The sequence below is a fragment of the Podarcis gaigeae genome, assembly GCF_964106915.1.
Source record: "Podarcis gaigeae genome assembly, chromosome: 7".
Lineage (NCBI taxonomy): Eukaryota > Metazoa > Chordata > Lepidosauria > Squamata > Lacertidae > Podarcis > Podarcis gaigeae.
The window spans coordinates 21,564,740-21,591,496 of NC_139683.1; the positions used below are offsets into that span (position 1 = coordinate 21,564,740).

The window sequence follows — 26,757 nt, forward strand, 5'->3', positions numbered from 1 at the left end:
GAGATATTTCAAAAGGAGTTGTGAGGATTTTACCTCAGGGTAAAGTTCCCTCCTGAGAGTTTGTGTGTGTGCAGGGGATTGGGCAGAAACCACCTGACGTGCTTTTCAGTTATAATCATTCTAAATAAATAAATACATCCAGTTTAAAATAAAATTAATATATTAGAGTGATTTGTAGAAAACCAAAAACCTTCCTGCATGTGTTCTTGAAGTTTTGTTTTTAATAGAAAGTGGCATTAAACAACTTTGCAAAAAAAAATCAACAAATTTTGTTGATTTTCACTTTTTGAAATAGGGCAAACCTAATTAAACTGGCCTCGCAAACCTAATTAAACTGGCCTCTTTAAATCAGTTTTTTCCTCATCACATTTGAAGGAAACCAATATTAATAAGCTTGTTCCCTATTTACGTGGGGTGAATATCCACTGAAGAACAGCAGGTGTTTTGTTGTTCAAAGGGAGCAACTATCCCCTCCTCAAATTTTTAAAAGCCCCAATACAACATGTATATGAAATTTAACTTTGTGAAGGTTTATTTTACTGGTTTGGCTGGATGATAATTTGCATTGAAGGCTGTAGTCCAAACTCCATTTACCTAGAAGCAAGCCCTGTAATTCACTGGTATTACTTCTGAGTAGACATGGTTAGGATTGCACTGCAAATGGATTACCATTCTTCCCCCTCCTCTGTAATAATAAAGCAGCTGTTTATTAAATTCAATCTAGCTGTCATGTTGGTTTTTTATTTTAAAAAATATGCTTATTAGGGTCATATTACAATATTACATGGCAGACGTGTGTAGCCAACTTTTTATGTTTTAATGAACAGCAGCATCAAGGGGCTGAGAGTTTGCAAAAAGAAACAGTGGGTGAGAGGACTGGTTTCTCTTTTGGCTGTTTCTCAATGCAAAATCCTCTCCTCAGCTGTTTATCCAGTCCATGGGAAAGCATGAGTTTCATATTGCGGCGGAGGAGGGGGTGGAGACTCAGTTGCAAGGGACCATATTAACCAGTCTCTCCGCACTCTTCTGACATTCAGGTGTGATTCTTCCTGTGGTTTTCTTTTACATTTTTAAAAATAATAATAATCCAGATGACTATTACATCTTTGTCATGTAACAATCTGGCTCCACCAAAAACGCACACAGAACATCTCATTAGGGTGATGACACAGCCTCCTGCACGTTTCATAGTCGTGGGATTTCGGCAGGTGTCATGCATGACAAGCGACACCTGGTAGAATTTTCTCTTCCGTTAAATCTGCAGGATCCCCGTCCCTTTTCCTCCTTCTCCGTGCCACCCTACATCCAGTTCCCTGTGTTTTTGCACTTGGTTTTAATTAATCTGGATTGCAGACCATTCCCTGGTTGCATCCCTACAATAATTAGTGCAGATCAGAATCTCCGCTTCACCTGTTAAGTGTGCTGAAATAATTGCACGTCTTTATCGCTCTTTAACCAGAATGGACGGCAAGAACATTGGGAGGGTTAAAGATGCTAAGATATAACCCATCCAAGTTAATTCCTGCGTTTGTATTCCTAGACCAGAGGTGGGGACCTTTCTTTCATCCATCATGGACAACCTTCTGGGTGCTGCATGGCAGTGGAGGGCATGGCCCAGAGGCACAGATGTGCTGCTGCTTCTTACCTTTGTTCAGCAGTGGAGGTTGGTCCATTATAGCAAATGGGTTTCTGCCCCACCACGCTCAGTCTGCCCTCAGCCAGCCCTCCTGCTTGAATGCCTTCCTACTTGTACAAGGACTAGGATGTAGCACTGGTTGTCGGTTTCCTCCTTCTCCTCCTCCGTCTTGAAGTTGCCCCTTGTAGAACTCAGCAAGATGGGATCAAGGCTAGAATTAGCTCCACCAGCCATTGGCTCCTGTTGGTCTCCCTGCCTTTGACCCTATGAGTCCCAGTAGGCACCAGCAACCAATGTTGTAAGATGGGCTACATGCCAGTCTAGCAAAAGTCAGAGGTTTCTGCACACCCACTTCTCCATCTTCCATCCAAGAATGCAAGAGGCATAAGTCATAGTTCAAGGACATATTCCAGACAGCCAAATGCACTCACAGGGAGCAGCTAGCAGGGCATGTGAGAAGTCCAGTCTGCAGAAAGTGGGTAAAGGTGGGAGTGTGGGTTTGGGAGTCTGAAGACCTAGGCAGAGAGGAAAAGAGGGTCGTACTCAGACCCTGTACCTAGATACTCAGAGAGAGCATCACCACTTATTGCTCTTTCTCACCCACCTTATTTGCATACTGAACCCTTATGAAATGGAACCATTTTGATGTCTCATGGCTGATTGCCACCCACCAATGTGCTTCTTATCGTTGATAACATTTTAGTCCCAGAGAACAACAGACACAAGTCAATGATGGCACATCTTTTATTGGATTGCCAATTCCCTTGGAGCTAATACAAGCAACTGCTAAAGGGGTTCACTGTTTTAATAACAACAATAATAATTTATTTATACCCTGCCCATCTGGCTGGGTCTCCCCAGCCACTCTGGGCGGCTTCCAACAGAACACTAAAATACAATAACCTATTAAACATTAAAAGCTTCCCTAAACAGGGCTGCCTTCCGATGTCTTCTAAAAGTTTGGTTTGACATCTGGTGGGAGGGCGTTCCACAGGGCGGGTGCCACTACCGAGAAGGCCCTCTGCCTGGTTCCCTGTAACTTGGCTTCTCGCAGTGAGGGAACCACCAGAAGGCCCTCGGTGCTGGACCTCAGTGTCTGGGCAGAACGATGGAGGTGGAGATGAATGGGGAACCAGCAGGAGCCAGGCGAACACAGGGTGGTTAACACTGTTTTTGGCCTGAGGGTTGCGTTCACCTTTGGCCAATCCTCTGGGGGCACCACGGGAGCAATGGGTGTGCCCAAAGGTAGGTGTGCCCAACCCCATATTCACATACATGCACACACAGGTCACACACACGTTTTTCACCCATTTTGTCACCTCTGCCAACATCAGTGGGCGATTAAGATGTTGCAGGAATAAGGAAACTGGTTGTAGAAAGTCAAAGATGATGAACAAAGGGACACATTAAGGCAGGACCAAGAATTTTTTGCTAGGGTTTTGCTGAATACCATTTTAACAATTGAAATGGCCACATACAAAACTCATTTCCTGAATGCAATAATTTGAAAGCAAATCCTGTTAGCAAGTAAATCCGACTTGTATCTTTCTCTTTCCCTTGAGAGGAACTAGTTCGTTTTAAATGTGAGGCCTGCACACAATAGCTAACACCTGTCTTTTACAGAAAAAGATTATAAATGTACTACATTTTCTCTTTGTTCTTCTCCCTTAAGAGCTCTTAACTCCATGCCAATATCTCAGTAATCTCATCTTGCTATTAAATATTTGCATACCCAACCTGAAAATGAGAGAGTTAATGGGTGCAGAGAAAAATTGGATATATTCTATCCATTTATAAAATTTCCTATCTGTCCTTGGAGATGTGGAATTCTGGATTAATCACCCTAGAATAGCCATGGGAGCAAAGAATATCATTAGTTTAAAAACTCAGCTGGCTTCACTTATAGAGGATATTGCATGATAAATTTTAAGCTGGTGCTTACACAGTGGCCCAGTGGGAATGGAAAATGTTATTTCCCCCTGAAGCGATTCGTCCATCCTGCACAGCATCAGAGATGTTCACAACTAAGGATAGCAGCTCAAGAATTAAGAACACTTTTCCAAGGGAAATTGCAGTGGGTGTCTTTACACTTTGTTCTTTAAATAGCAGAGTCCAGTTTGCCAGATTGTTGAGAGGCTGAAACAATTTTTCCGCAAAGAAACAATGGGCTTCTTTTAGTTTTCCCTCCAATGCATGGTTTTTGTACCTGGAACACCTGCTCATATTTCACAAATCCAATTCCTTGTCCTTTAAGCATCATTGGCAGGTTATACCCCATACCTGCTCCTGCCCTCTGTTTATGTCTGATGGTATCCTGTAATTCAAATAATAGCGTCTCCTGTATTGAGGTTCAGGTTCCTGTGGCTCATATCTCAGTCCAGGAAGGTGGAATGATACAAGGTGGGCAGACTTCAGGCCTGCAGAATCTGCTTTGGTTTTTTATTAGATCTCCAGGACCTACCCACCAGAGCCTAGTGCAAAATTCATGCCCAGTGAAGAATGGAGGAAGTTGTTCTGATTACCAGAACTGAACAGAGCTTATGGTCCTTCCACACAAAAATTTGATCTTGGTATCCCAAGTTCTTCATTTCAGCAGTTTAATCTGAACAGGTGAAGGACTAGGTCTATTTTTTAAAAAAGTGTTGGAATGCTTGCTAATCTTACTACAAATCACTCCAATGATCTACTGATAGATTCGGATCTACATTTCCCCCATTATCCTTCCAGCTGTAACATTATATAACTGAACCTTGTGAATGTAGGGTTGTCGCATGGTTTTGTTTTGTTTCTTGGATAAACTCCGCAAATTCACCCGTATTTCCGTAGGAGGTTTTTAAAGCCATACACAAAGTACCTTACATGGCGGTGCCCCATTTTGTGCTCCTAAACTGTAAAGAAGCTGCCTATTAAAGGCTTGAATACCATAAACCATTTCTAGGTTAATCCAAATTGGGTTAGCAGTCACCATTTCAAGGTGTGTGATGGCTACACTTAGAATTCAAGAAACTGGTCTAGGATGGAATAAATTGAACAGTTTACTGAGGTCTGAGGAGAGGAAAGAGTGGTCATAGATCCCAAGGCTTCAGCTGTGGCCCACATGTTGCTGGATTCCCATGGGCTGCAGCCAGCAAGGCCCATGGTCAGGATAGTGGCAGTTGCAGCCCAGGCACATCTGGAGAGAGTCAGGTTTCCCACCTCTGGTCCCCACAATAATGAAACTGGAAAATTATTGGTGTGTAATTTGCTAAGGTTATGGTGCTTACGCCACCTATCTCATTATTAACCCCTTGACTGAGTTTGAGCTGAGTTCTAGATCCAACAGCTATGTGCTCCTGGGTTTGTGGGTGCTCAGTACACCTGCTGAGCTTTGCATGGATTGGGCTTTAGCAAGGTGGTACAAAAGCAAGCTGATGCAAATTAGGGGGGAGGACCTGTAGCTCACTGGTAGACCAGCTGTCTTGCATGCAGAAGGTTCTCGATTCAATCTCCAGCATCTCTAGGTAGGGCTGGGGGGAAACGTGCTTCCTTAAAATGCTGGGAAGCCACTGTGAACTAGCATGGGCAGAACTGAGCTAGGTTGGTTAAAGGTGTAACTTGGTATAAGACCAACTTCCTATGTTCCCAACACACTATTTATGTCTGTTTTCAGTGATATACTTGAAGTCAACATGGAACTTCAGTATATGTGTCACAACCCTTTCAGTGTGCCTTGGTGAGAACGGAACTCAATTCAGGGAGATGAGTATTTTCTGGGGTCCACCACTCACTGAGTGAATTACGTGGCTTAAGTGACTGGGACCAGAAATACTCCTTTCCTGAACACCATTAGATTGCTCATCCCCCTCCTTATATGTTGTTTGATGGGATACTGTCATGGGACATAGACCCTCTACAATCAAATGTGTTGTGTTGGTACATTCCATCCCCACCCCCATGAATATACCAAGAAGCCCTTGCAAATGAATGAATTACTGCCAGAACAGTCCGACGATGTGGAATTTTATTCCATCCATATACATGCATAGTAACAACATTTGTTGAGAAATTATTTCTATCAGAAGTAGAACATTATCTCTGTGATCACCAGTTGCAGTATTGCTACTTTTATATTTAAATATATCTTATAAATGAATTAGATTCATACTTGCAGCATTGAGTTAAGGTTTTCATTTTGACTGTGCCTTTCAAAAGATAAAACTGATAGATATGACCTCATTACTTACAATACTGCTTCCAGTAATTTTTGTTCATTCTTTATAAAGTATTGCATTTAACAGCAAAGGTTTAAAAATCGAGACAGAGATGCATCAGCAAAAGAAAATACAAGTACTATACAAGGGGGGAAATTGCCATCTTCGTTTTAACGGACGTTTCGGGTTAAGAAAGTAGACAGAAACATACTGCTACATACAAATGCAAAGCCTAGTGACTAAGGTACTGTATCTGCTAAAATATAAAGTGCAAATTGAGCCAAATTCTTCTTTTTAATAAAAAAAAATTGAAATTGAAATTTTAAGGCGAACTTTACAGCATAGTTGAAACGTTTTGCAAGTTATATTTTAGCATCTACATATATCTGCAATAGCATATAAGGGGGAAAAAATCAGGATACACAGGTGCTTTTGAAGCTATTTCTAAAATGCTTTTCCGTATAGTTTGTGACTATTTTCTTTAAAATCTACTATACAGTGCAAACCATATGTGCTACACAATAACTATACAATAACATTACAAATGACTTTAATATAAAGTTGTTGTTGTTTCTTTTTAAATAAAAAATAAACTACAGCTATGAATACTGCTGGTAAAATAAATTAATTGTTTTGAAAATGGCACCAAGAATACACTTTACTAATGGACTGTAATGGAAGTACACCTTTAAAGTCTTTAACTCAGCAATGATGAATTAAAGCCTGATTGTCCAGAAGTAATACAAACAGCTCTCTTTCAGACTCGTATGGAACAATATGCTAAACACAGGTACCAAAGGTGGGGCCAAATGCTTTCATTTGACGTGTTCTGCTGCGTGTGACGAGCAATAAAACTTCTTATGAGTTATAAAGTTTGATAGGTTGTTGAACTGGATGTCACACAGGCGGCAATACTTTCCACTGGTGGGTGCCGGAGTGGACCCATTCACGCCTTTTGCTATACTAGACAACTGTTCTTCTGCTGCAGGAATGGTTGGAGAGACGTTTTCATTGGCAGCTAAAACGTTATCAGAGGCCCAAGATGGAGATTTGTGCCCATCTTCATGCTGCTGGGTATTCTGGGAAATGTTCTCCTGCTGAGGGTTTGCCGCAGGCCTTTCCTCCTGTTTCAGTCCGCCGTTCACTATAACCATGCCTCTGTTTTTTGGCAGCAACGGCAGAGACTCTTTCTTCTGGACTGGGCACCCATTGGAGGGGGTCTGGCCCTTCAGGGAATCACCTTCTACATTGGTACTTTGATCTGCATCGTTGTTGTGAACGGCAAGGGAACTAGAAATGTAATCACTTGGCTTTATTCCATAATATGGAGAAAGCTGGTCTGCTCCTTTAGCTTTCTTTATTGCTCCTGGATAAAGGCATTGTGGAAGAAACAAATGTTTGTTTTCTTCCTTTGTAGCAATGAGCTGGGCAGCTTCACTGAAGACCTTAAGTCCTTGAAGAGTTGCTAAGTGCGTAGAAAACAAGTTTCCGTTGGGAGAAGGCTGTTTCGAGCTCCCGTTTTTCTCACATTTGATTATGCTCCGTTCGTAACTGACCTCAGGGCTGTTCCGTTCGCTTTCTGGGTTTTGAAACACTTTGCCGTCAAGCTGCCCCATTTCGTTACGCTGATGCACGGTGACGGGGCAGAAATTCTGCTTATGCGCCAGGTAATTCTCTACCTTGTTAAAACTGATCTTGCATACTGTGCATTCATGGTAGTCCAGCAACCTTTTGGGGGAAGCAGATGTCCTCTCAGACTGGGACAAGCATTTTTTGCTGAGATCGATAGGTACGTCCATCTCCAAGCAAGAAACGGTGGAATGTGGCGTGTCGCACTTTGAGGCCGGGATGCATTTGTTGATGGACAGCGATGTTTCTAAGTGCTTTGAGACTATTCCTGGAAAGATATCGCAGCGTGGGTGGTAGCACTCCCCGAGGCCATCTGTCGGCTCTTGAGAAGATGTGCATGGGTTGGGGAGATTAGCCACTTCAAGAAAACGCTGTTGGACCAGCTGTGGCCTCTGCTCTTGTTCCGGCAGGCACATCTCATACATCTTCCTTCGCTTGCGTGTGCGCATCGTCCTCTGCATGGCAGGCACTTTGTTGGAAGCAGACCTTTTCAAGGGAGGATCGTGACGTGTGGCACAATAATACTGCTTGTGGACCATATATGTTTCATGCCTACTGAAGGTAATATTGCAAGCTTCACACGTGGTTTTGTTGGGATCACTTTCTCCTTCAATTAAAGGAGTGGTCGTTGAGTTCTTGCTATCGGAAGGTTTCCCGTTCATTTTCTCATCACTGTTGGCAGCACTAGCCAGCTTTTTCACCTGTGAGGAGAAGTCCTTTTCATGCCCCTTATTGTTTGGCCCAATCATGTCTAATACAGTGGAGGAGTTGATGCAGGAAGCCTGAAGGAGCTGATTCTCTGCGTCTGAAGTGTGAGGCGTACTACTCAAAATGTTGATAGAATTTTGACCGTTGTTGGGGCTCACAGCCTCTGGCATTTTTTCCGAAACACTGCCAAAATCTGGTGACTTTGCCATTTGCTGCCATCGACTGCTGCAGTAATGCTTTTTGTGCACTAAGTAGTTGTCCAGGTTGTTGAATGTTATGTTGCACTCAAAACAGGTAGCTCCTTTTGGCATGAGCGGACTGTAAATGACGGGGGGATAATTGTTACTTCCGTGCCTCAGTCTTCGGTGGACCAACTCGGACATTTTGGCTAAGATCTCAGAGGCCTGAGGAACAACGGTGATGTCCTGGGGGAAAGCGAACTGAGAAAGAAAAGGTCCCATTGGAAAAGAAGGACCCAGGTTAGGCTGGACTGGGGAGGACGCAAGCCTTGGGCTAGATGGCTCAGATTTTATTTTTGTGTAGGAAAAGCTTTGCTTATTTGTGACAGGCTGTGTTTCTGGCCTCTGATTTGGAAGGAAAAGGGGAGTCTTTTTTTCACATTTGTCGAGCTCGGTGTCAGAACTTGCATCCTTTGTCTGCATTGTCTTTTGGCTTTGGGAGCCGTCATTCCTGTTCAGCAGATCTGTAGTTGCCTGCAAAGTCTCTTCGTTGCCACTTGGAGAGTGTTCAGTATCACTTTCTCTCTGAAGTTTGTTGCCAGAGACATGTAGATCTTGGTGCTGCTGCAGCTCCCTCTGAGTTTGGAAGCCAAAATGGCAGTGTGTGCATCGAAAGGCAGCTTGAGTGAGATGTGAGAACAGGTGCTGATGGAAGTTAATCACGGAGTCTGCAGTGTAGTTGCAAACTGTACATTTCAGGCTAGAACCGGAGGGAAGAAATTCTTCCATTTTTACTCCTGCAAAAGGGGTAAGAACAAAAACAAAAACAAAAAAAACCCAACAAATTAATTTGAATCTTTTGTCCGCCGGAATATATTTAACAGAAAGCAATTACTAATCCTTATAACCTTAATTCTGAATTTTATAATGCACACTTCACATTCCCAGGGCAGTTACAAAAGTAAGTGTGTGTGTGTGTGTGTGTGTGTGTGTGTGTAGATAGATAGATAGATAGATAGATATAGATAGATAGATATGAATGAGATGTGAGTGTCTTAGTGAGTGCTTACTAAGCTAGTCATAGCAGGTTACCCATGGGCCCTTTCTGCTAGCCAGGCTGATTAAGGCAGAAGAGCACCCAGAAGAGCATTGCTAGATGGCACTCAGTGGATATCTTTCCTTTACTGCCATCACAACCATTCTTGAAGCTGGACTTTTACCTATATTTGGCCAGATTCACACAGGGTTTTCCACTACCTGCATTCAGGCTGCGTTATTGCCCCCAATAAGATGAACAGGCTGTGTCTTGTGGGAGAAGGCTTGAGAGCAATCAGGGCAACCACCCAAGCCATGTCTGCATCATATAAACCAATTAGGGTTTCAAGAGAGGTGTTGGCCATGCCAACAGAAAATTCCCTAAGGACTCTTATGATGAATCCCTTAAATTCCATCACATACACCCCGTCACCCAGGGACTCACAATCCTGATATGTCCACCACCCCAACAGCAGAGAGAAGCAGCAGATGAAAGCCTAAACCTGAGTAGAAAATTATTTGGCCATGACACGTGGACCACAGAAATTACCCACTCCCAATCACCCACATGCTGGTCAGTACAGAACACTATGTGGTGGCTGGCCATTGGGACATTCTGTGACCATGAGTCACAGCAGGACAAAGGACATTCAGCATGGACTTTTGAGACCCTCTCCCCTTCATCCCAGACTCTAAGCCTGGCAGTCTTCAAGGCAAGGTCCGACCCCACCTTTATCAGCCTTATGGGGATAATAGGATGATGCTATGCAAACAGCTTATCTCAATGACAGCACCAGACCCAGGACTACCATTTAGTTAAGGCTTAAGTTCTGACATTCATATCACCTAACAAGCATCCGTCATATCATGAATGGCTTTTGCCTCGTCTGATCTTCCCATTTAGTTCAGAAAAAGGTAGGACAGTTGTGATACTTTAATATCTTAAACAGAACAGGTGATTACTGCAGCATAAGCCAGTAATCACTGAGCTGAGTGCTTGTGGCTTCACCTTTTTTACAACTTCTCATGGGCACGTTGCTAAAAAGGAGGAAAAAAAAGAATTAAGTTTGAAATGTCTTAAGGAAAGCTGACTCCAGTGGAGCAAATATTTCACTTACCACTGTGAGAATTCAGATGAATTTCCAGGGCCCTTGCGTTAGAGAAGCTTTTGGTGCACTGTGGAAAAGGGCAGATGCTGGATATCTGCTGAACGCTGTCGTCATTCTCCTCCGAAAGCTGAGCTCCTTCTCGTTGCCTCCCGCTGCAGTAGTACATGAGGTGAGCCTGCAGATTTCTCTCGCTCCGATACCAAATGCCACAAGATTTGCAGGGGAATATGTCCTCTACAAGGGAGGCGGGGGAAACAAACCAGGTGTGAGTAAGCCATAGTTTACTCCTGCCGACAAGCCTTAGTCCAACAAGTTTAAGCTGCCTGATCTTCTTATTTTAAAAGTACCCATTTAACAGCAGGGTGGCAGCATAGTGCATGATTAATAAACAACACATAACAGCTCAAAAGAAACCAGGTGCGAGAAGTAATTCCTCACCCCCTCTTTTGTTTCGTTGTAAATTCTGGGTCTGGGCATCAATACGAAATATACACGGCTCACTTATCTAACAATTATCTTTCATGTTCTCTGCAGTTGGAGTCAAGAAAACAGGTACGCAGCCTGTGTGTATTATACATTCATGTATTTTCTTTCCCTCTCCCCTGGTAGCCAGATTAGGGAACCATTCAAGTGGAACCTCAATCAGAAAATATTGTGTAAAGTTTTTCCCAAGGAAACAAACAAACAAACAAACAAACAGGTCATTGGCTGTGAGAACGGTAGAATTTAGTTGAAGAACTTAATCCTCCATTGACAGGAGGGGGTCAAAGATTAAAAGCAGGAACTTAACACATACACAAACCTAGCATGCCAAGGAAAAGGCTAAGCCAAGATCCTTTCACCGATATCTGGTTTTCTAAGCAGAGGGAGTGATTTATTTGGGAGAGCATTCAATCATAAAGCGTACCTGCCAGCACGATGCGGCCCAAATCCAGGATGCCATCTTCTGGGTCCACACTCCCAGGGGAGTCATGTGACCCACACAAGATCACAGCCCCAAAAAAAGCTCATTTGGGGGGCAGTGATCTTGTGTGGCACCTCAAAATGTGAGGGGGTTTTTTGGTGCCAAGCCCCCCAAAAGTGGAGCCTGAAATTGCATGAGAGCATGGCAGTCATTTTGGCTGCTGTTCTCTCACAAGAAAAAATGGAATGTCACATTTTTTCCGGGGCAGATGATTCTGCAGTCTCATCTGCAAAAAGACAGCTTAGGACAGTGGTAGCCAATGGTGTGCCCTCTAGATGTTACTGGACTCCAACTCCCATCATTCTTGACTATGCTGGCTGAGGCTGATGGGAGTTGGCATCCAGAAAAATGGCACCACGTTGGCTACCCATGGTCTAGGAACCTGGTAATCTGTGGTTTTTCCTGGCTTGAAAGCCTATGCTGGTGAATTCAGAGAAATCCTAAGCCCAACAGATAGGTGTTGTTAATGTGATGTGGTAAGAATATCGCAATGTTTAAATAATGGTTTAGATATAAATTGGACTAGTGCACTCACTGTTGACAATAGCTGTAGGCAAAATGGATGCCATAGCGGCTTGTTGAGGGAGCAATTGTATCGAGTCCAACAATCGAGCAGGATACATCCCCTCGGTAAGAGTCATCTGACTGGCAGCTTGTAGTCTTGAGTCAAAATCCACAACGAAGGCAATGAGCTCTTCACCCTCGGCAATGGCTTTTGTCGTCGTGCACCAAAGCTGGCCTCCTGTGCAGAAAACATACACAAAGACAGAAATGCTTAACGGGCAAACATTATATTGTGCAGCACCGTGTTCTGTTTAGGGGAGCTGCATTTTGCTGGGGAAAGATGGAAACCCGTTGCCTTTAAGGCTCTCTTTCTGTTTTTACGGGAGTGTTGTGCCATGCTTTGAGGCAGCCATGCTGAAAACATCGCCAGAAGCTGCACAAGCGATACCGCAAATGAATGGTAGGCAACACCTCTTTAACTCTTCTGCAATCCATTGTCTCAAACGCAACACTAGGCAGTGGACATTCCTAGAATGTCAGTATAGATATATATTTGCTTTCATTGGTTGCTATCCAGCCGGACTTTTTGTTCAACTTCCTCTCCATTCCACAAACCATATTACTATCTGTATACGCATGTATTAAGTAAAATATTTGTGCATTCCAAGGGACTATCCATAAGCAAACAAATAATACCCCAATGCAAAACATGGTTCAGATACCCTCATAAAGTCATTTTTAATGCTTGCTAGGATTTGCTGCCATCTGTCTCCAGGGGGAATCCTTTATGCAATAATATACATGCATCATTGCATTGGCTGTCCCAATGCCCACTGAACTTCCTGTTCAGATATGGCAAAGATTTGTTTCATAAAGCCCTATTCAAACAGCGGAGCTTGGCTTAAAAGGAAAACTTTCTTCAAAGAGTGAGATATACTATAGCTCTGTGCTGCAAGCGTCACGTGGGAAAGCATTAAAAAGAAAATTAACTATGCAAGTAATGCACTAATGTATTTGAATGTGATAGTGAATGCTCATTTATTTAACATGTTTAGACAGGCAGAGCACTTATATTTGTGTTATCTCTACTCTCAGGCCTAGATACATATCCAGTACAGTTATGGCTAAAATAATGTCACATACTTTACATGTTATAAAGCTTTTTTCTGTTATAGGTTTTGTATATATAGCAAAAGCTATATGCTGTATTAATTAGGCAAGAAAAAAGGCACACACACACACACAAACACAACTGGGTACCCATTTTGATAAGTAATATTGCTGTGTTTATCTTTCAGCATAACTGCCTTTTCAACTACACTTCATTCTCCCCCCCCCCCTTCCTCAAAGAGATTACAGTTTTAAAACAACTTGTTGCAAAAATCTGGTGGAAGAGATAACAACAGTGTATGATATGCAACAGCTAAATAGAAGAATTAGGACATTGTTTTGGAGGAATCTTGGACAATTAATTAATCCAGTCCTATTAGCTTTCAAAGATGAGAAAACAAAACAGCATCACTCACAATATGTTTGAGACGGGGAAACCAAGGCAAGGCTCCTAGACCACAAAGTGATGCAGAAGTTTCAAAGCAGGAAAAAGTTTTTTCACATTCACTCTTTGCTAGGAATGCAGCAGGATTTGGCCACAACTACTGGAACCAAATGTATTATGGCCATTATAATCCAAAGATTTTGAGCACTCCTAGTACCGAAAGCTACTTTCACAGTGGCAATTTATTGCTTGGGGTGGTGGGGTGGGGAGCCAAATTCTTAGGGAAGTCTTGAAAGCAGAAAAAATAATGCAGAATAAGAAAACGCTGACAATTTAGTTACTTCGAATCATTTACTGTAATTGCTGAATTATTATGTTTCTTTCATGCACGGAATACACACAACCCTGAATAAGGACAAAAACATGCTCTATGAAGCCCTGAACATTTACAGCGCGGGTGTTAAGTTTTCAAATTATTCCCCTAAAATAAGTTATGTTTCCATATTGATGCTAAGCAGTTTATACTGTTGGTGAAGAATTTCATCAAGTGGTACAACTCTGGGTCTCAAGAGAAAGGCTATGCACCAGTGCTAACACAGGCTGAACGCTCCGTCACAGTGTGAATTTTCAGTTTATTTTTAATTTTTTGTTTTAATCAAAAGACCACACACACACAAACACACAAACACAATAGACAATAGGAGGCTCCTGTATACCTCTTTTGTGGTATGTTTTCTTGCCTGGCTGCTCAGTGATGGTCTGTATGGAGCTACAATTCGACATACTGTTCTGGGTGCTTCATAGAATCATCGAGGACCTACCTATTACTTGGGTTTATTTATTTATTTATATTAAATTTGTACGCTGCCCTATGCCCACAGAGCAGTCCACAACATAATTCCACCCTCCGTGAGTTAGGATCCTTCTTTTATTTGGTGCTTTCCATCTGCCCAGCATTTTGTCATTATTTCGAAAACCAGGCATCAAGGCTGGGGTTGGCACCTGAGATCGCATCTCCTGTGCATTTAAACAATCTGAAACAATGAGATAGGAAGCAGCAACTCTGATTCTTATTCTATAGGTTCTCTTCCTGCCCCCCCCCCATACACACACTTGTGCCCCTCCTGTATTTCTGCTTTAGTCATCAAGTGGGAAATGAGGGTGGGGAAGGAACAGGTGGAATGGAGTGGGGGGGGGGGAACAGCTGCTGCTTTTATTGCTTCAAAGGGCATGATCTCCGAGTAGGCACTGGCAAACTTGAGGCAGTAATTAATTCAGTTTGCATCACATGGAAGTGCTATATTTGGATACCATTCTTCTCTCTTCCTCCCACTCTCTTTTTTTTTACCCCTTTGGTGTTCCACCGGTGCGACTACCACCTTTTTAGAATAAACAACTTTTTAAAAAATCTGTACAAAAGGTGGCCCAGCCTGCCTGTTTTCTGTAATGTTTATGAGCTGGGCTCTTGTGGAAACAGATCTGGTTCCTAACAGGAAGCTTTTAAACGACCCTCATAATTGCTGTCAGAGCTGCAGCAAATTTGCACTGTAAATTCTGAAAGTAAAGAACAGAGTCACAGTTCAAATTTGATTTTTTTTATAATGGAAATTCATGCTTCTGTTACAATAATCAGTTGCCTTAAATATCGCTGAATCTTGCCAATGTTTCCACATTCTTTTTTTTATTATTTATGGAATTGGTGCCTGCAGAATGTCATGCAGACTTTTGCCGATAAACTCTAATTAAGATTAAAACAAGTCCATTGGAAAAGATCCCATCATTTGCAAACATGATAAACAAAAGAAGCACTCCCTGTCAACTGGAACCATTCAATAGTCTAACAGTTACTAGGCTATAACACTGACAAAGGTCCGATTATATTGTATGGCCTTACCTATAAGGTACTGTATAAGAAAAATGTATCTCATGTAAAAGCACATAACTTCATCCCTGCTAGCTGAAATCCATGGCTCCTCACAATGGCAAAAACTCTGGTTAATAACTATACAATGCACTACAAAAAAACAAAACACTCTATGAGATGCACTATGATTGATGCAGATTTCTTTTTTTGGTAACAAGAAAACGCAAGCGGGAGAGAGCTGTAAACCACATAACTATACCTGGGCTCTTCAAAATAGGAACCTGGCTCAGCATAATATATAGATGTGGGAAATGGAAGCAATGAAACCCTTACTCAAGAGAGAGAGAAATATGCACATTCTGATCCAAAACACATTAGAAAAGGACAGCTTAGTTTACACGGCGGCCTGGTTGCTTCTTGAACTGCAAGTTATGGGCATAGCTCCATGTGACTAGTGGTTTGTGTGAAGCAACACTACACAGTTCTGCAGCAGTTTCAACCTTTGTAATGCAGCACAGTTCAAAGGGGTGCAACTACATGACAAAACGCAAAAGGATTGTCATTTCAGGGTTCACTGTCTAAACTGGCAGATAAGATGTACTCATTGGTCCTCATTTTCACATCTTGTGCCCAATTCAGAGGCTTCTCTTACAGGGATGGGAGGTGCATTTTGCACAAGAAAAGGTTTCCCCCGTGAAATCTATGCTGGGGCCATCTTGCCTGTACAACCATCACGCAAGGCTGTCCCCAACACTGGACTCCACAAGGAAGGCTGCTTGCACAGTAGCACATGCAAAACTGTGTGTGGAATAAAGTACGGACCAGAAGTACAGTGGTACCTCGGGTTACATATGCTTCAGGTTACAGACTCCGCTGACCCCGAAAGAGTGCTTCAGGTTAAGAACTTTGCTTCAGGATGGGAACAGAAATTGTGCTCCAGCGGCGTGGCAGCAGCAGGAGGCCCCATTAGCTAAAGTGGTGCTTCAGGTTAAGAACAATTTCAGGTTAAGTACGGACCTCCGGAACGAATTAAGTACTTAACCCGATGTACCACTGTATTCTGTTTGCAGTCACTGTAACTGACAAGGACGATGTAGCAAACATGGTTACAAATAAAAACAAGAACCTATTCCGACAATGCCTCCTCCCTCATTTGCAATTAATTCCTACAGATAATTTATTGAAACAATTCACCTGTATTTGCAATTTTGATACTATTTGCTTGCTTTAAAAGTAATCCAAAATGCAAGGACTGCATACAGTCATTGCTTTTAAAAGAGCATTCCCTGCTGTCTCCAGTTGGGAAGTTTTCCTTCAAAATCAGGAGTGCCATATGGCTTCCGATTAGTCCATCTATTGCTTTTATCAGCACCAGCATTCCAGGGGGAATTGCTTAAAATAGTCTAACTTTCCTCCTAAGACAAAGGCAGTGGCAAAATACAAGACAGACCCGCTTTCCTGGAAATCGGGTATCTTAGAGACAGAATCAGTTCTGGATCTCTTCTGTCTTGATGGTTGTATGAATTCACACTCCACCCTATTGCACAAACCGTGCTTTGATATGCTACTTGAAATGGGACTCTTGCCATGTGGGCATATGATATATAGATGCTTACTAAGAAAAAGTTGCTCTTGAAATTCTGTTTGGTTGATATTCATTCTCAGCAAACAGCCTACTGCGCAACCAAGTTATGCAGATTCCTCCCTCCTCCCTTCTGCTTCTAATTTGTGTGTGTAATGCCTTCGACTGTCACTGCGGTAGAAGCAGAAGTGTCCATTTCCTGTGTACATATGTTTTTGTGAAGGAGGGTCAGAAGAGTATCGGAGCTCATTGAATCGACAACTTGCATTAGTCTACAGACTTAAAATGACACCCAGGCACAGCCAGACTCACTGCAATCTGAATTAATAGCTTCTATTTTGTGAAAAATATTTTTTTTTAAAAAAAAAAAAGCAGCCCTGAGAATAATATGTTTATTTGCATTCGCGCCTTTTTAAGTATTTAAAGGGAATTCACAAACCCACAATCAGATATTTCCCATGAGGAGGTGAGTGCCTTCTCTCGACTAGCTAGAACAATGTCGCCGTGCCAAAGAACATCCCAGTTAATACCTACTAGGTGCAAGTCCGGATCGCCGGGTTTTGACATTAACAGAGAGCGTATATCTATATGTAGCCACACTGTTTAATAAGGAGGGAGAAAAATATAATAAATTCAAATCCAATACTGTTGAAATTCTTGACAGTAGAGTAGTGCAAGGAACAGAACTTATAAATTATGTGTGCCCCTTTTTTGAAAAATGCTTTGGAGGTTTCTTTGTGCATTTGCAAATACAGTAGGAATATGAGGTATTGTGTGGTTCCTTCTGCACAGTACCTGATAAAAGAATAAAGAGCTTTGACATATTCTTAAAACAATAGAGGAATTAAAGAGAAACAATGGGCCAGCTGCTTCATTAATACAATCAAAAGGGAGCCCAGCGCAGAGGAGTCCAGATAATTAAGCACTACTCTTTTAGACCTTCTTTCTATAATAAAATTGCTTAAAAATTTATTAACTACTTCACAGTTGTTAGATAGATCTGTGCACTTGTTTATTTGGGTTGATTAATGCCTTTTCAGTATTCTCCAACATGCCAACTCATGGTTTATACAAGTTTTTGAATAAAATAATGTAAGGAAAAAACCGATAGGGATCTGCACCATACACAGCAATAAATCAAAGGCATTTTGTGAACAGTCTTTCCTGTTGCTAAACAATTCTCAACATTTTTCACTTGTATATGTACCTCCTAAATATTCCATGGGACATCTGTTCCTCCCTCCTCCATATATTTATCTGAATGGCCCATTCACATAGAGGATATCAGCAACAGTTCATGTAAATTCACACTTCTATGAAATTAATGGAGAGGGTTTGCTGTATTACATTAGGATTAATGAGATGATATCCCATAATTTCCCAGTAATTTTTCCTTGTTTACGATCAAAGGATGTTGTCAAATGATACTCAACCTCTAATCTTAGCTCCTGCATATACAAAGTCTATCACCTTTTAGTGGCAGGCAATGTAGAAACTGGTATGATTATGCTCTGTCCAGCACAGCGCCATTTGTCTCTCACATGCCCGATGACAAATCCAATATATTTATTAGTATACTGTAATGGAAATATTATTACTACGCATGTGTGACGCAAGATGAAAAGGACCACGCAACATAGTATTGTAGAATGGATTCACTCTTACTATGCTGATCACCTTTGAGGTAGAAAAACTCCATTTTTATTCTTCGCACTATAAATACTCAACCATGCATTCACACATTAAGAGAACAAGCTGCCTTTTCTTATTTTTGTGTGTAGATGTGGGCTCTTCTGTGCTACCAGTTTTCATGTCTGTAGCAAGGCAGTCAAGCTGGCACACTGGGCCTCAAAACCAGGAAGATGCTTGCTTGCATGCAAGGGACTGGGCGCAGGCCATCAGGGATTTAGCTTGTTTCCTGAACAGAAACTCTTCCGAACAACATCGCAAGTGTTACTCACATAGACATGGTTGGTGCAAGTTTGAACAGCAATATGACATGTGGTGCTACAATTCACAAAGGTAAACAAAACAGCCATGGTATGTTCAGAACTCTCACACATGCTTCTCTGGATCATGACCTTGATTTTTTTACAAGAAGAGAGAGAATAGAATTAATTCAGTAATCCGTTTTTTTCAAACTGTTTGTCGCACGTGGCTAAGAAAACACAAAAGTCTCGTATTTGTCATTTTACAAGTTCTTTATTTGGATGCAAAGGGTTGCCTGTTGAAAAAGGTATGTCTTACCACTGCCCAGAAACCCTTCGTGCATAATACTGAAAAGCAGCTTGACAAAATGAGTGGAAGTTGCCCGTCGCTAAAGAGGAACCAAAGTATCTTGCCACGTGTCTTCTAACCTAGTTGGCAGGCTATCTTTTATGATTATAAGGATTTGAGTCTGTGTCTTTCATGTGAGTGCTGGAGTGTAGTAATTAATGTAAAGTTCCACTAGATAGAGACATAAACTACATCAGTGCTCAGAAGAAGGGAATAAAGAATTCGCAGGGAAAAAATAATGTGATAAATTTTATTTGCCTTTCCCCCTTGATTGAGCTGTCACAGCTTATTTACCACAGGGGGAGATAGTTAAACTCGTATTCTTAGAAGTTCTGTGCATCTTAAGAGGCTTATAGGTTTCCTTCTGGGACCTTAGTTCAAATCCTGAGCTAATCGGAGTCAATACACATCTTTCTATTAGGAGGTTGTAAAAATAAAATAAAATAAAGTCTGGTGTGAAATCTCTCCTAGAGGACCAGTGTCCAGACTACAAAACTATTAAATAGTTGGCACAAATATCAACCTTTGCTTCTAAGCAGCTGAATTCAAGGGGTGAAATCCTCCTATGTCTTCAAAATTTAGGCCTCCTGGTTGGGATTTAAGTGACCTTGTTCTGCAAACAGTCAGAAGATGTAGCTTCTTCATTTATCTAACTCAGGGTTGGCCCTCCAGATGTTGTTAGACTCCAACTCCCATCAGCCCCAGCCAGCGTGGCCAATGGTCAGAGATCATGGGGACTGTAGTCCAGCAGCTACAGCTTTCCCACCCCTGATATAACAACTATGCTGAAAGAAGTGTTTTTCATGACATCCTTGGGCTGGGTTGGCATGATTTCTTGCAAGTGTGGATTAAATAGCAACTGCTGGGGTTTAGAACTCAGGTTCCAGGCACTTTGATAACCAAATACTTGGATTGTTTTTATATAGGTGTGCCCAAAGTGTCTACATTTGTCATTACACCTGTGTTGTTGTTTAGTCGTTTAGTCGTGTCCGACTCTTCGTGACCCCATGAACCAGAGCACGCCAGGCACTCCTGCCTTCCACTGCCTCCCGCAGTTTGGTCAAACTCATGTTAGTAGCTTCGAGAACACTGTCCAACCATCTCGTCTTCTGTCATCCCCTTCTCCTAGTGCCCTCCATCTTTCCCAACATCAGGGTCTTTGCCAGGGAGTCTTCTCTTCTCATGAGGTGGCCAAAGTATTGGAGCCTCAGCTTCACGATCTGTCCTTCCAGTGAGCACTCAGGGCTGATTTCCTTAAGAATGGAGAGGTTTGATCTTCTTGCAGTCCATGGGACTCTCAAGAGACCTGTACACCTGTACCCTCTTCCATATTGGAAATACATTTTTTACAATGCCTGGAAGGAAAACGTCACTAACTGTGCCCTTGGGTTGGCCCATGCATTTAAAGAAAGACAGCAAAGGAATCTATGTTTATCAAAATAAACATGGAAGCACTTAGGAACATGGGAGGTTTCCATGCACACCACAGATCTTTCCTGTGCAAGAATTAATTAGATTGAAACAATTTTTTATTTTGCACCAATCAGGCATTTTCTACTTAAAACTGTAAGTTATAAGCCTCTGATGTGAAGAAAGGGGTGCCTCTCTCGTCAGATTTTGTGCAGCACCAAGCAGATTTGGCATCATTCTTCCTCCACCATCTCCTGAAACAACCTTTATTACAATGAACAGCGTACACTAAGCAATCTACAGGTGCACAGGGGCTGCCTAGCTGAATCCCTGCATGGTCAGCAGGATTTGTAAATGACCAAGGAAAATGTGTTTGCATACCCCCTTCAGGCAAGCTGTCAAAAATCAGGCTGCAGCTGATAAACTGATTATAAAGCTGCTTAAGACTTTGCTTGTAAACAGAAGCATTTATCAACTAATAATTTGCAATAAACTGACGTAACTCCCAGCTGAGACCCAAACTGTAATTGTCTCTACCATCTGCCTATTAAAATACCATTCTTCATCACGATGCAGGAGCAGACGGGGGGGGGGGGGAATCTCTAGCAACTATGTAAGATACCAGCATGTTACGAATAATCCGTGCAACGATCCGATCTGATTATAACTAATAGGTGCTATAGTATATACCCTTAACTTCCCTTACTGGATGGTATTTATTTCCTGAGTACAAAACATGCTTCTTAAGGGAGAAAAACAACAACATTGTAGTCCTCTCACCATATCAACATTTCTCTTTTAGTCACTCTGCAGGAATGTTCTAATAGAAGGTGCCTTCAAGGACAAGTCTGAAAAGAAACTTCTCTACTTTTCAGACTGTTTGTTTGCTTTAGCATTCTCCATATATTTGCCTCTGAGCCATGCATATATTCCAGCTGGATGCCACTAAACTATTTTGCATGGGAAACTACTGCTATAAGTTTATGGCAAACTGAATCAAGCTATACTGCCCTCTGCGAAGTTTTGCCCACTTTTAAAACTGAAAAAGAAAATGTGTCAGTTTCAATGCCATTGAATCTGTTAAAAAAAAAAAAATCACTGACGCAAATACATTTGGGTAGTCTAATAATCTCTTAGCTGTTTTTAATCATCTACAAGTCACAGCAGTTTTGACAGGTGTTGCACAGCTGGGCCACGAGGCATTCCCAATGTCAAACATGCCTTCCTTTGTAGTGTCTGAAAGGTATAGCAAGCGTCAGGAACCATGGTGCACAACCGAGTTGTGGATGAGACTCATTCCCTACAAATATTTATTATTAATTTCAAATAATCCAAAATGTTGGATGACAAAAAAATTCTTTTATTTATTCATTCATTTATTTATTTATTTATTTATTTATTTATTTATTTCATTTGCACCCCTTCAAGGAGCTCAAGGCGATGCACAAGCTTCCATTTTATCTTCACAACAGGCCTGTGAGGTAGGTTCAGCTGAAACACAGCGACTGGCCCGTGGTCACCCAGTTGACTTCATGGCTGAATGGGGATTTGAATAATTGAACTTTCCCTCTGCTGTTTCCTCTCCTGTCAAGGTTTGGGCTTAGGACATGTCTGCCTCAACGACATGGATGTGAAATCTTACGGGGCTGGAAGCAACAGGTAAGGGAAGGGGGTTTGGGCAGGAGGAGGGGGGAATAATTGGCAGAAGAGGTTAATTAAGGGTTTCAGACATTAAAGGAAGGGTGCTCCCATAGGCAAACACTTTTCTTCAGATGTGTGCGCTAGCCTTGGTCCTGTGAACCGCCATCTCCTTCCCTCCCCATCCTCCTTGTGGGGTGTGTGGGTGTTGTTGTTTATTCCCTCTGTTCCAAAACTCACTCTTCTGTTTCACAACTATTTTATATTACAACTTAAATGTATTTCTGGCGACCTAATGTAATACCATGTAATAGAAATAGGAAAACGGCATGGCTACAATTTTGGTGAACTTAAGTATACAGGATCCAGAATTCCCTGCACTGTCTGCTTCAAATAATTCATTCTTTTTCATGTCCCAAGGATATTATTTCAGGAGTTTATATTCCAGGCTTTCTGTACGACATTTCAGGCAGGCAGTGAGCATCGGTAAAGGCAGTTCTGCCTTGAACAGATACCTCAAAGGGTCAACTCTTGTTCCACGGGGGGGGGGGGGGGACAGTGTGAATGCAGCCATTCATTCTGATGAGCCACAATGGAATTTTGCAAACTGTTAAGTGTACACATGTGTGTCTTTGAAACCGTACAAGGTATTATTACCTTGTGTGCAGCACGCTGCCTGTGTCCATCAAATCCTTTAATTTATGCTTCCTGAAGTTCAAGTTTTCTTTACAGGGGGAAGGAAAGTGAGGAGGAAATTGGCATCCATATGGAAACAGAGGTGCTGAAAAGAAGCAATTTTTTTTTAGCACGACAGTGAGGTGGTTTCCTCCCCCTCCCCCTTTTTTTCTTTTCTAGCCTTATTGATAGCATAAATTAATCAATGATTTCCTTTTGCTGGTGCTATAGCTCTCCAACATGGAGCAAATCCCTGCCAAAAACACAGTTTGTCCCATGTGCAGCAAAACCAGCCAGATGGTGCAGGGGAGGGCTTATTTCTCCTTACATTAACTTTTCAAAAATAAAGCATTTGATAGCCGCACAAAAAATAGCAGTTAAGCTGTCAGAACGAAGTCATCAACTTCTTTAACTTCCAAAAATTGCAGGATGTCTGGAAATACAGTTTGGGGTCTGTAGACTGGTGGAGATATAATCTCCCAAATTACTCCCTGACCAGTTGCTTTGTTTGTTTGTTTTAACACTCCCGAAACGGTGTGAGGATTAAGTTGTTAAATGAAAATAATACATTGCATTGATAGGCAAATAAGAATAATGTGATTTTTGCTCTTTTCCTTATAATCAATTTGCATATATTCAGAGTTTAGCAAGGACTTTCAAGCAGTCAACATCGGGGGAAATGCTCTCCGTTTATAACACAACAACCAACATTTGGAGAGAGAAAAATAACTGGATTGCCTGCAGATGGCATCCTATGCATATCATGAGTGCTTCTGGTATGAAAACGGAGAGAGAAGGTATTATTTATTTAATTTAACACTACACTGAACGTTTACTTTGTTGCCCATACAGTTGATAAAAGTGAGAGATTTCAGAGTCTAATTAAGCACTCTTGCAGATCCTTCTGTACTAAAAAAAAAATAAAAAATCCCAGGGCTGATTACTTGTTTGTTTGCTTTACTAGCACATTTAATCAAAATGAATCTCAACTACAAGCCTCAAGATTCCAGCAGGATAACATGTCAGCCTTAAACTCATTTACTTGGAAGTAAGTTGCAGTGGCTTTCCCTTAAGTCAGTGTGCTTAAGGCAACAGCCTGTGCTAGCAAAGTGTCAGAGGTGTGTTGCTGCAACGATGTCGTAATGGGGGGAATATTAACCTGGGGGTTATTAAAGTATTACAAAAAGAACCAAGGTGGATAAAAATCTTATTTTCCTGTATCCGTGGTGCAGCTGGGTATTTATTTATTTTTTGACCCTGATTTAATGGCCTCGTGCCCACCTCCTTCCTCAAGATGGCCTAATGTATTATTTTATTTATGTCAAAAGTATAATTTTATTTAGTGATCTCTGGTCTGATTTCCAGCTCTGACTACTTTTCAAGACAGGCTACTGGGTTACATGGCTAAGAGGTCAGGTCAAACAAAACCTTTTGCCTATTTTATTCAGGCAGCAATCCTTCAAACACTTTACTAAGCCCTGTTGGATTTGGGGCCCCTCTTCTGAGCAGGGATGCGGGTGGCACTGTGGTCTAAACCACAGAGCCTAGGGTTTGCCGATCAGAAGGTCAGCGGTTCGAATCCTGGCGACGGGGTGAGCTCCCGTCGCTTGGTCCCTGCTCCTGCCAACCTAGCAGTTCAAAAGCACGTCAAAGTGCAAGTAGATAATTGGTACCGCTCCGGCGGGAAGGTAAACGGTGTTTCCGTGCACTGCTCTGGTTTGCCAGAAGTGGCTTAGTCATGCTGGCCACATGTACGCCGGCTCCCTTGGCCAATAAAGCGAGATTAGCGCCGCAACCCCAGAGTTGTTCACGACTGGACCTAACGGTCAGGGTTCCCTTTACCTTCTGAGCAGATGTGCAGAGATGAGCTGATAGTGGGGCTGGGTTAGTAGACTGAAGTTTGGATGGGGGATATATTTTTCTTGCAACACAGTGCAAGCCCATGCACCTTAATTCCTAAGGAAGCCCCACAGTTTACTCACAGCTGAGTGTGAAAGGACTGCCCACAGAGAGAACAGGGGATAAAAATCTTCATTTAATCTGAGCACTTGGCCATGTAACTCACTACTTTGTCTTCAAAAACAGCAACAGCTGGACATTTCAGAAGACTTTAACCCACAAGTCCAGTGTATATTTCTTTCCAATCATAAAAAGTTCCATTTTTAGCATTTATTTATTATCTGGCTGAATATTTAATCCATTGATCATATGATTTGGCATTCCCTCAATCGGAAGTCCAAGAGGAATGGGGGATCATTTGTTCCATAGTATTTGAATTCTAAATAACTAACAACCCTATGCATTTTATTAAAAGGTGGGATTGATTTCTAGGTAAGTAGATAAAGGATTGCAGAATTAGTGCCACTAGGATTAAGTCACCTTGAATCCAAATTATGGATCGCAGGTGTAATATTTTGTGATGTTTGCTCTGGTGACAAATCCCCTCTCACTTTTGTAATCGTACATGCTGATTTCATTAAACACCACACAAACAAAATACTTCTCTTTTTCTGAGTTTCCATATATTATCTGATTAGTGTTCCTTTCAGCTGATGTAAAGTGCTATCCTCACATTTAGAAGGAAAGTAAATTAAAGTGAAAGGGACTTGGTTTCAAATTGCCCAACAAAATATTTGTTTTAGACAATATTGTTCTATTACCACACCTGCCATGTGTCTGCAGTTTGCATTTAAGTTGTGAAAAACGCTGGTGCTTCCTGACAAGAAATCTTATGAATGAAGTCTAGCTAACAGGAGAACTCTTTATTTCTATGGGGACAAGACAGCAGCACAAGTTAATTAAACTGGTAACACTGTGATTAGTTTCAATCAGGGATCAGCTGAGGCTGGTGGTTGTAAGGGAATGTGCATTTTCCACAGACATGAGTAACAATGCTTATAACATTTTTTCACATTTATTCTGTGCATTCAGTAGTAACAATGACAAAGACATTCAAACAGGTTAGAAGGCGGATTTAAAAAAAAAATCTAGCCATTGTACATCCATTAGCATAATGATTATTTGGATGCTTAAATGCAGTATGCCTGTGAATAAGGATATGCATTTTAATAGTGTTAAATACACAGGGCACAGTCCAAAGTTAAGCATTTTATAGTCCCAGCAGGAGTAAACAGCATACCTCCATTTTTTCTCCTGAACTTTATTGGGCTTTCTTTATTTTTGTTGAATTGTGCCTTTTGCTGATAAATAGCTTAGAAATACCTGGAAATAAGGCCCACTGAACACAGCAGGTCTCGCTCCTGAATTAAGATGGCCAAATATGTCAATTTTTGTTGCCCAAATTTCTCATTTTTTCTAATCTTAACTTCACTTCTCTAACATTTCTGCAACAAGTGGCATTTTAATAAAAAAAAAAACCCTCCTTGAAAATTCATCAATATTTTAGTGCAAATTTCTCCAAAAAGCAGTTTTGTATGCAGTTCTGACTATAAATTTTGAAATTAATTTCCACTATTACAATGAATTTTTAATGTTTTTTTTTACTTTGTTTTTTACTAATCTTATGCATTTCATGCACACTTTACCCCTATATATGCATTTTGTGTACATAATTTAGTTGGGGAACTGCACTGCAAAATTTGGAAGAATGCAAATTTTGGAGGATGGCTGTGTTTGGGTTTGCATATTGTTTCAAAAAGTGCAGTAAATATGCCTTAGGTTGTGAAATGACTTTAATGTCTCCCTCATCCCTACTTCTGAGTAGACATGCAATGTGATTTCCCTGTTAGGTTACAATCCCACACTCTTGCTCAAACTTGACAGGAACTAATTTCTGAGAAAACAAAGTTAGGCTCACAGAGGCCCAGTTCACACATCAAGAAAAGCCTTAATGTGAGTGAGC

At 41.6% G+C, this 26,757-nt stretch overlaps 1 protein-coding gene across 11 annotated transcripts in view; it reads right to left on the reverse strand.

The window, feature by feature from the left end:
- Window positions 1-5,619: 5,619 nt before the first annotated feature.
- ZFPM2 (zinc finger protein, FOG family member 2) overlaps window positions 5,620-26,757 on the reverse strand; it is a 469,506-nt gene continuing 448,368 nt past the window's right edge. For all 11 annotated transcript variants that reach the window (XM_083749019.1, XM_083749021.1, XM_083749023.1 and 8 more), the window contains 3 exons: window positions 11,986-12,192; window positions 10,496-10,720; window positions 5,620-9,139 (listed from right to left, as the gene is read on the reverse strand). In XM_083749019.1, the coding sequence (XP_083605145.1) occupies window positions 6,642-9,139; window positions 10,496-10,720; window positions 11,986-12,192 (2,930 nt within the window). In that variant the 3' untranslated portion in view covers window positions 5,620-6,641. The remainder of the gene's footprint in view (window positions 9,140-10,495; window positions 10,721-11,985; window positions 12,193-26,757) is intronic.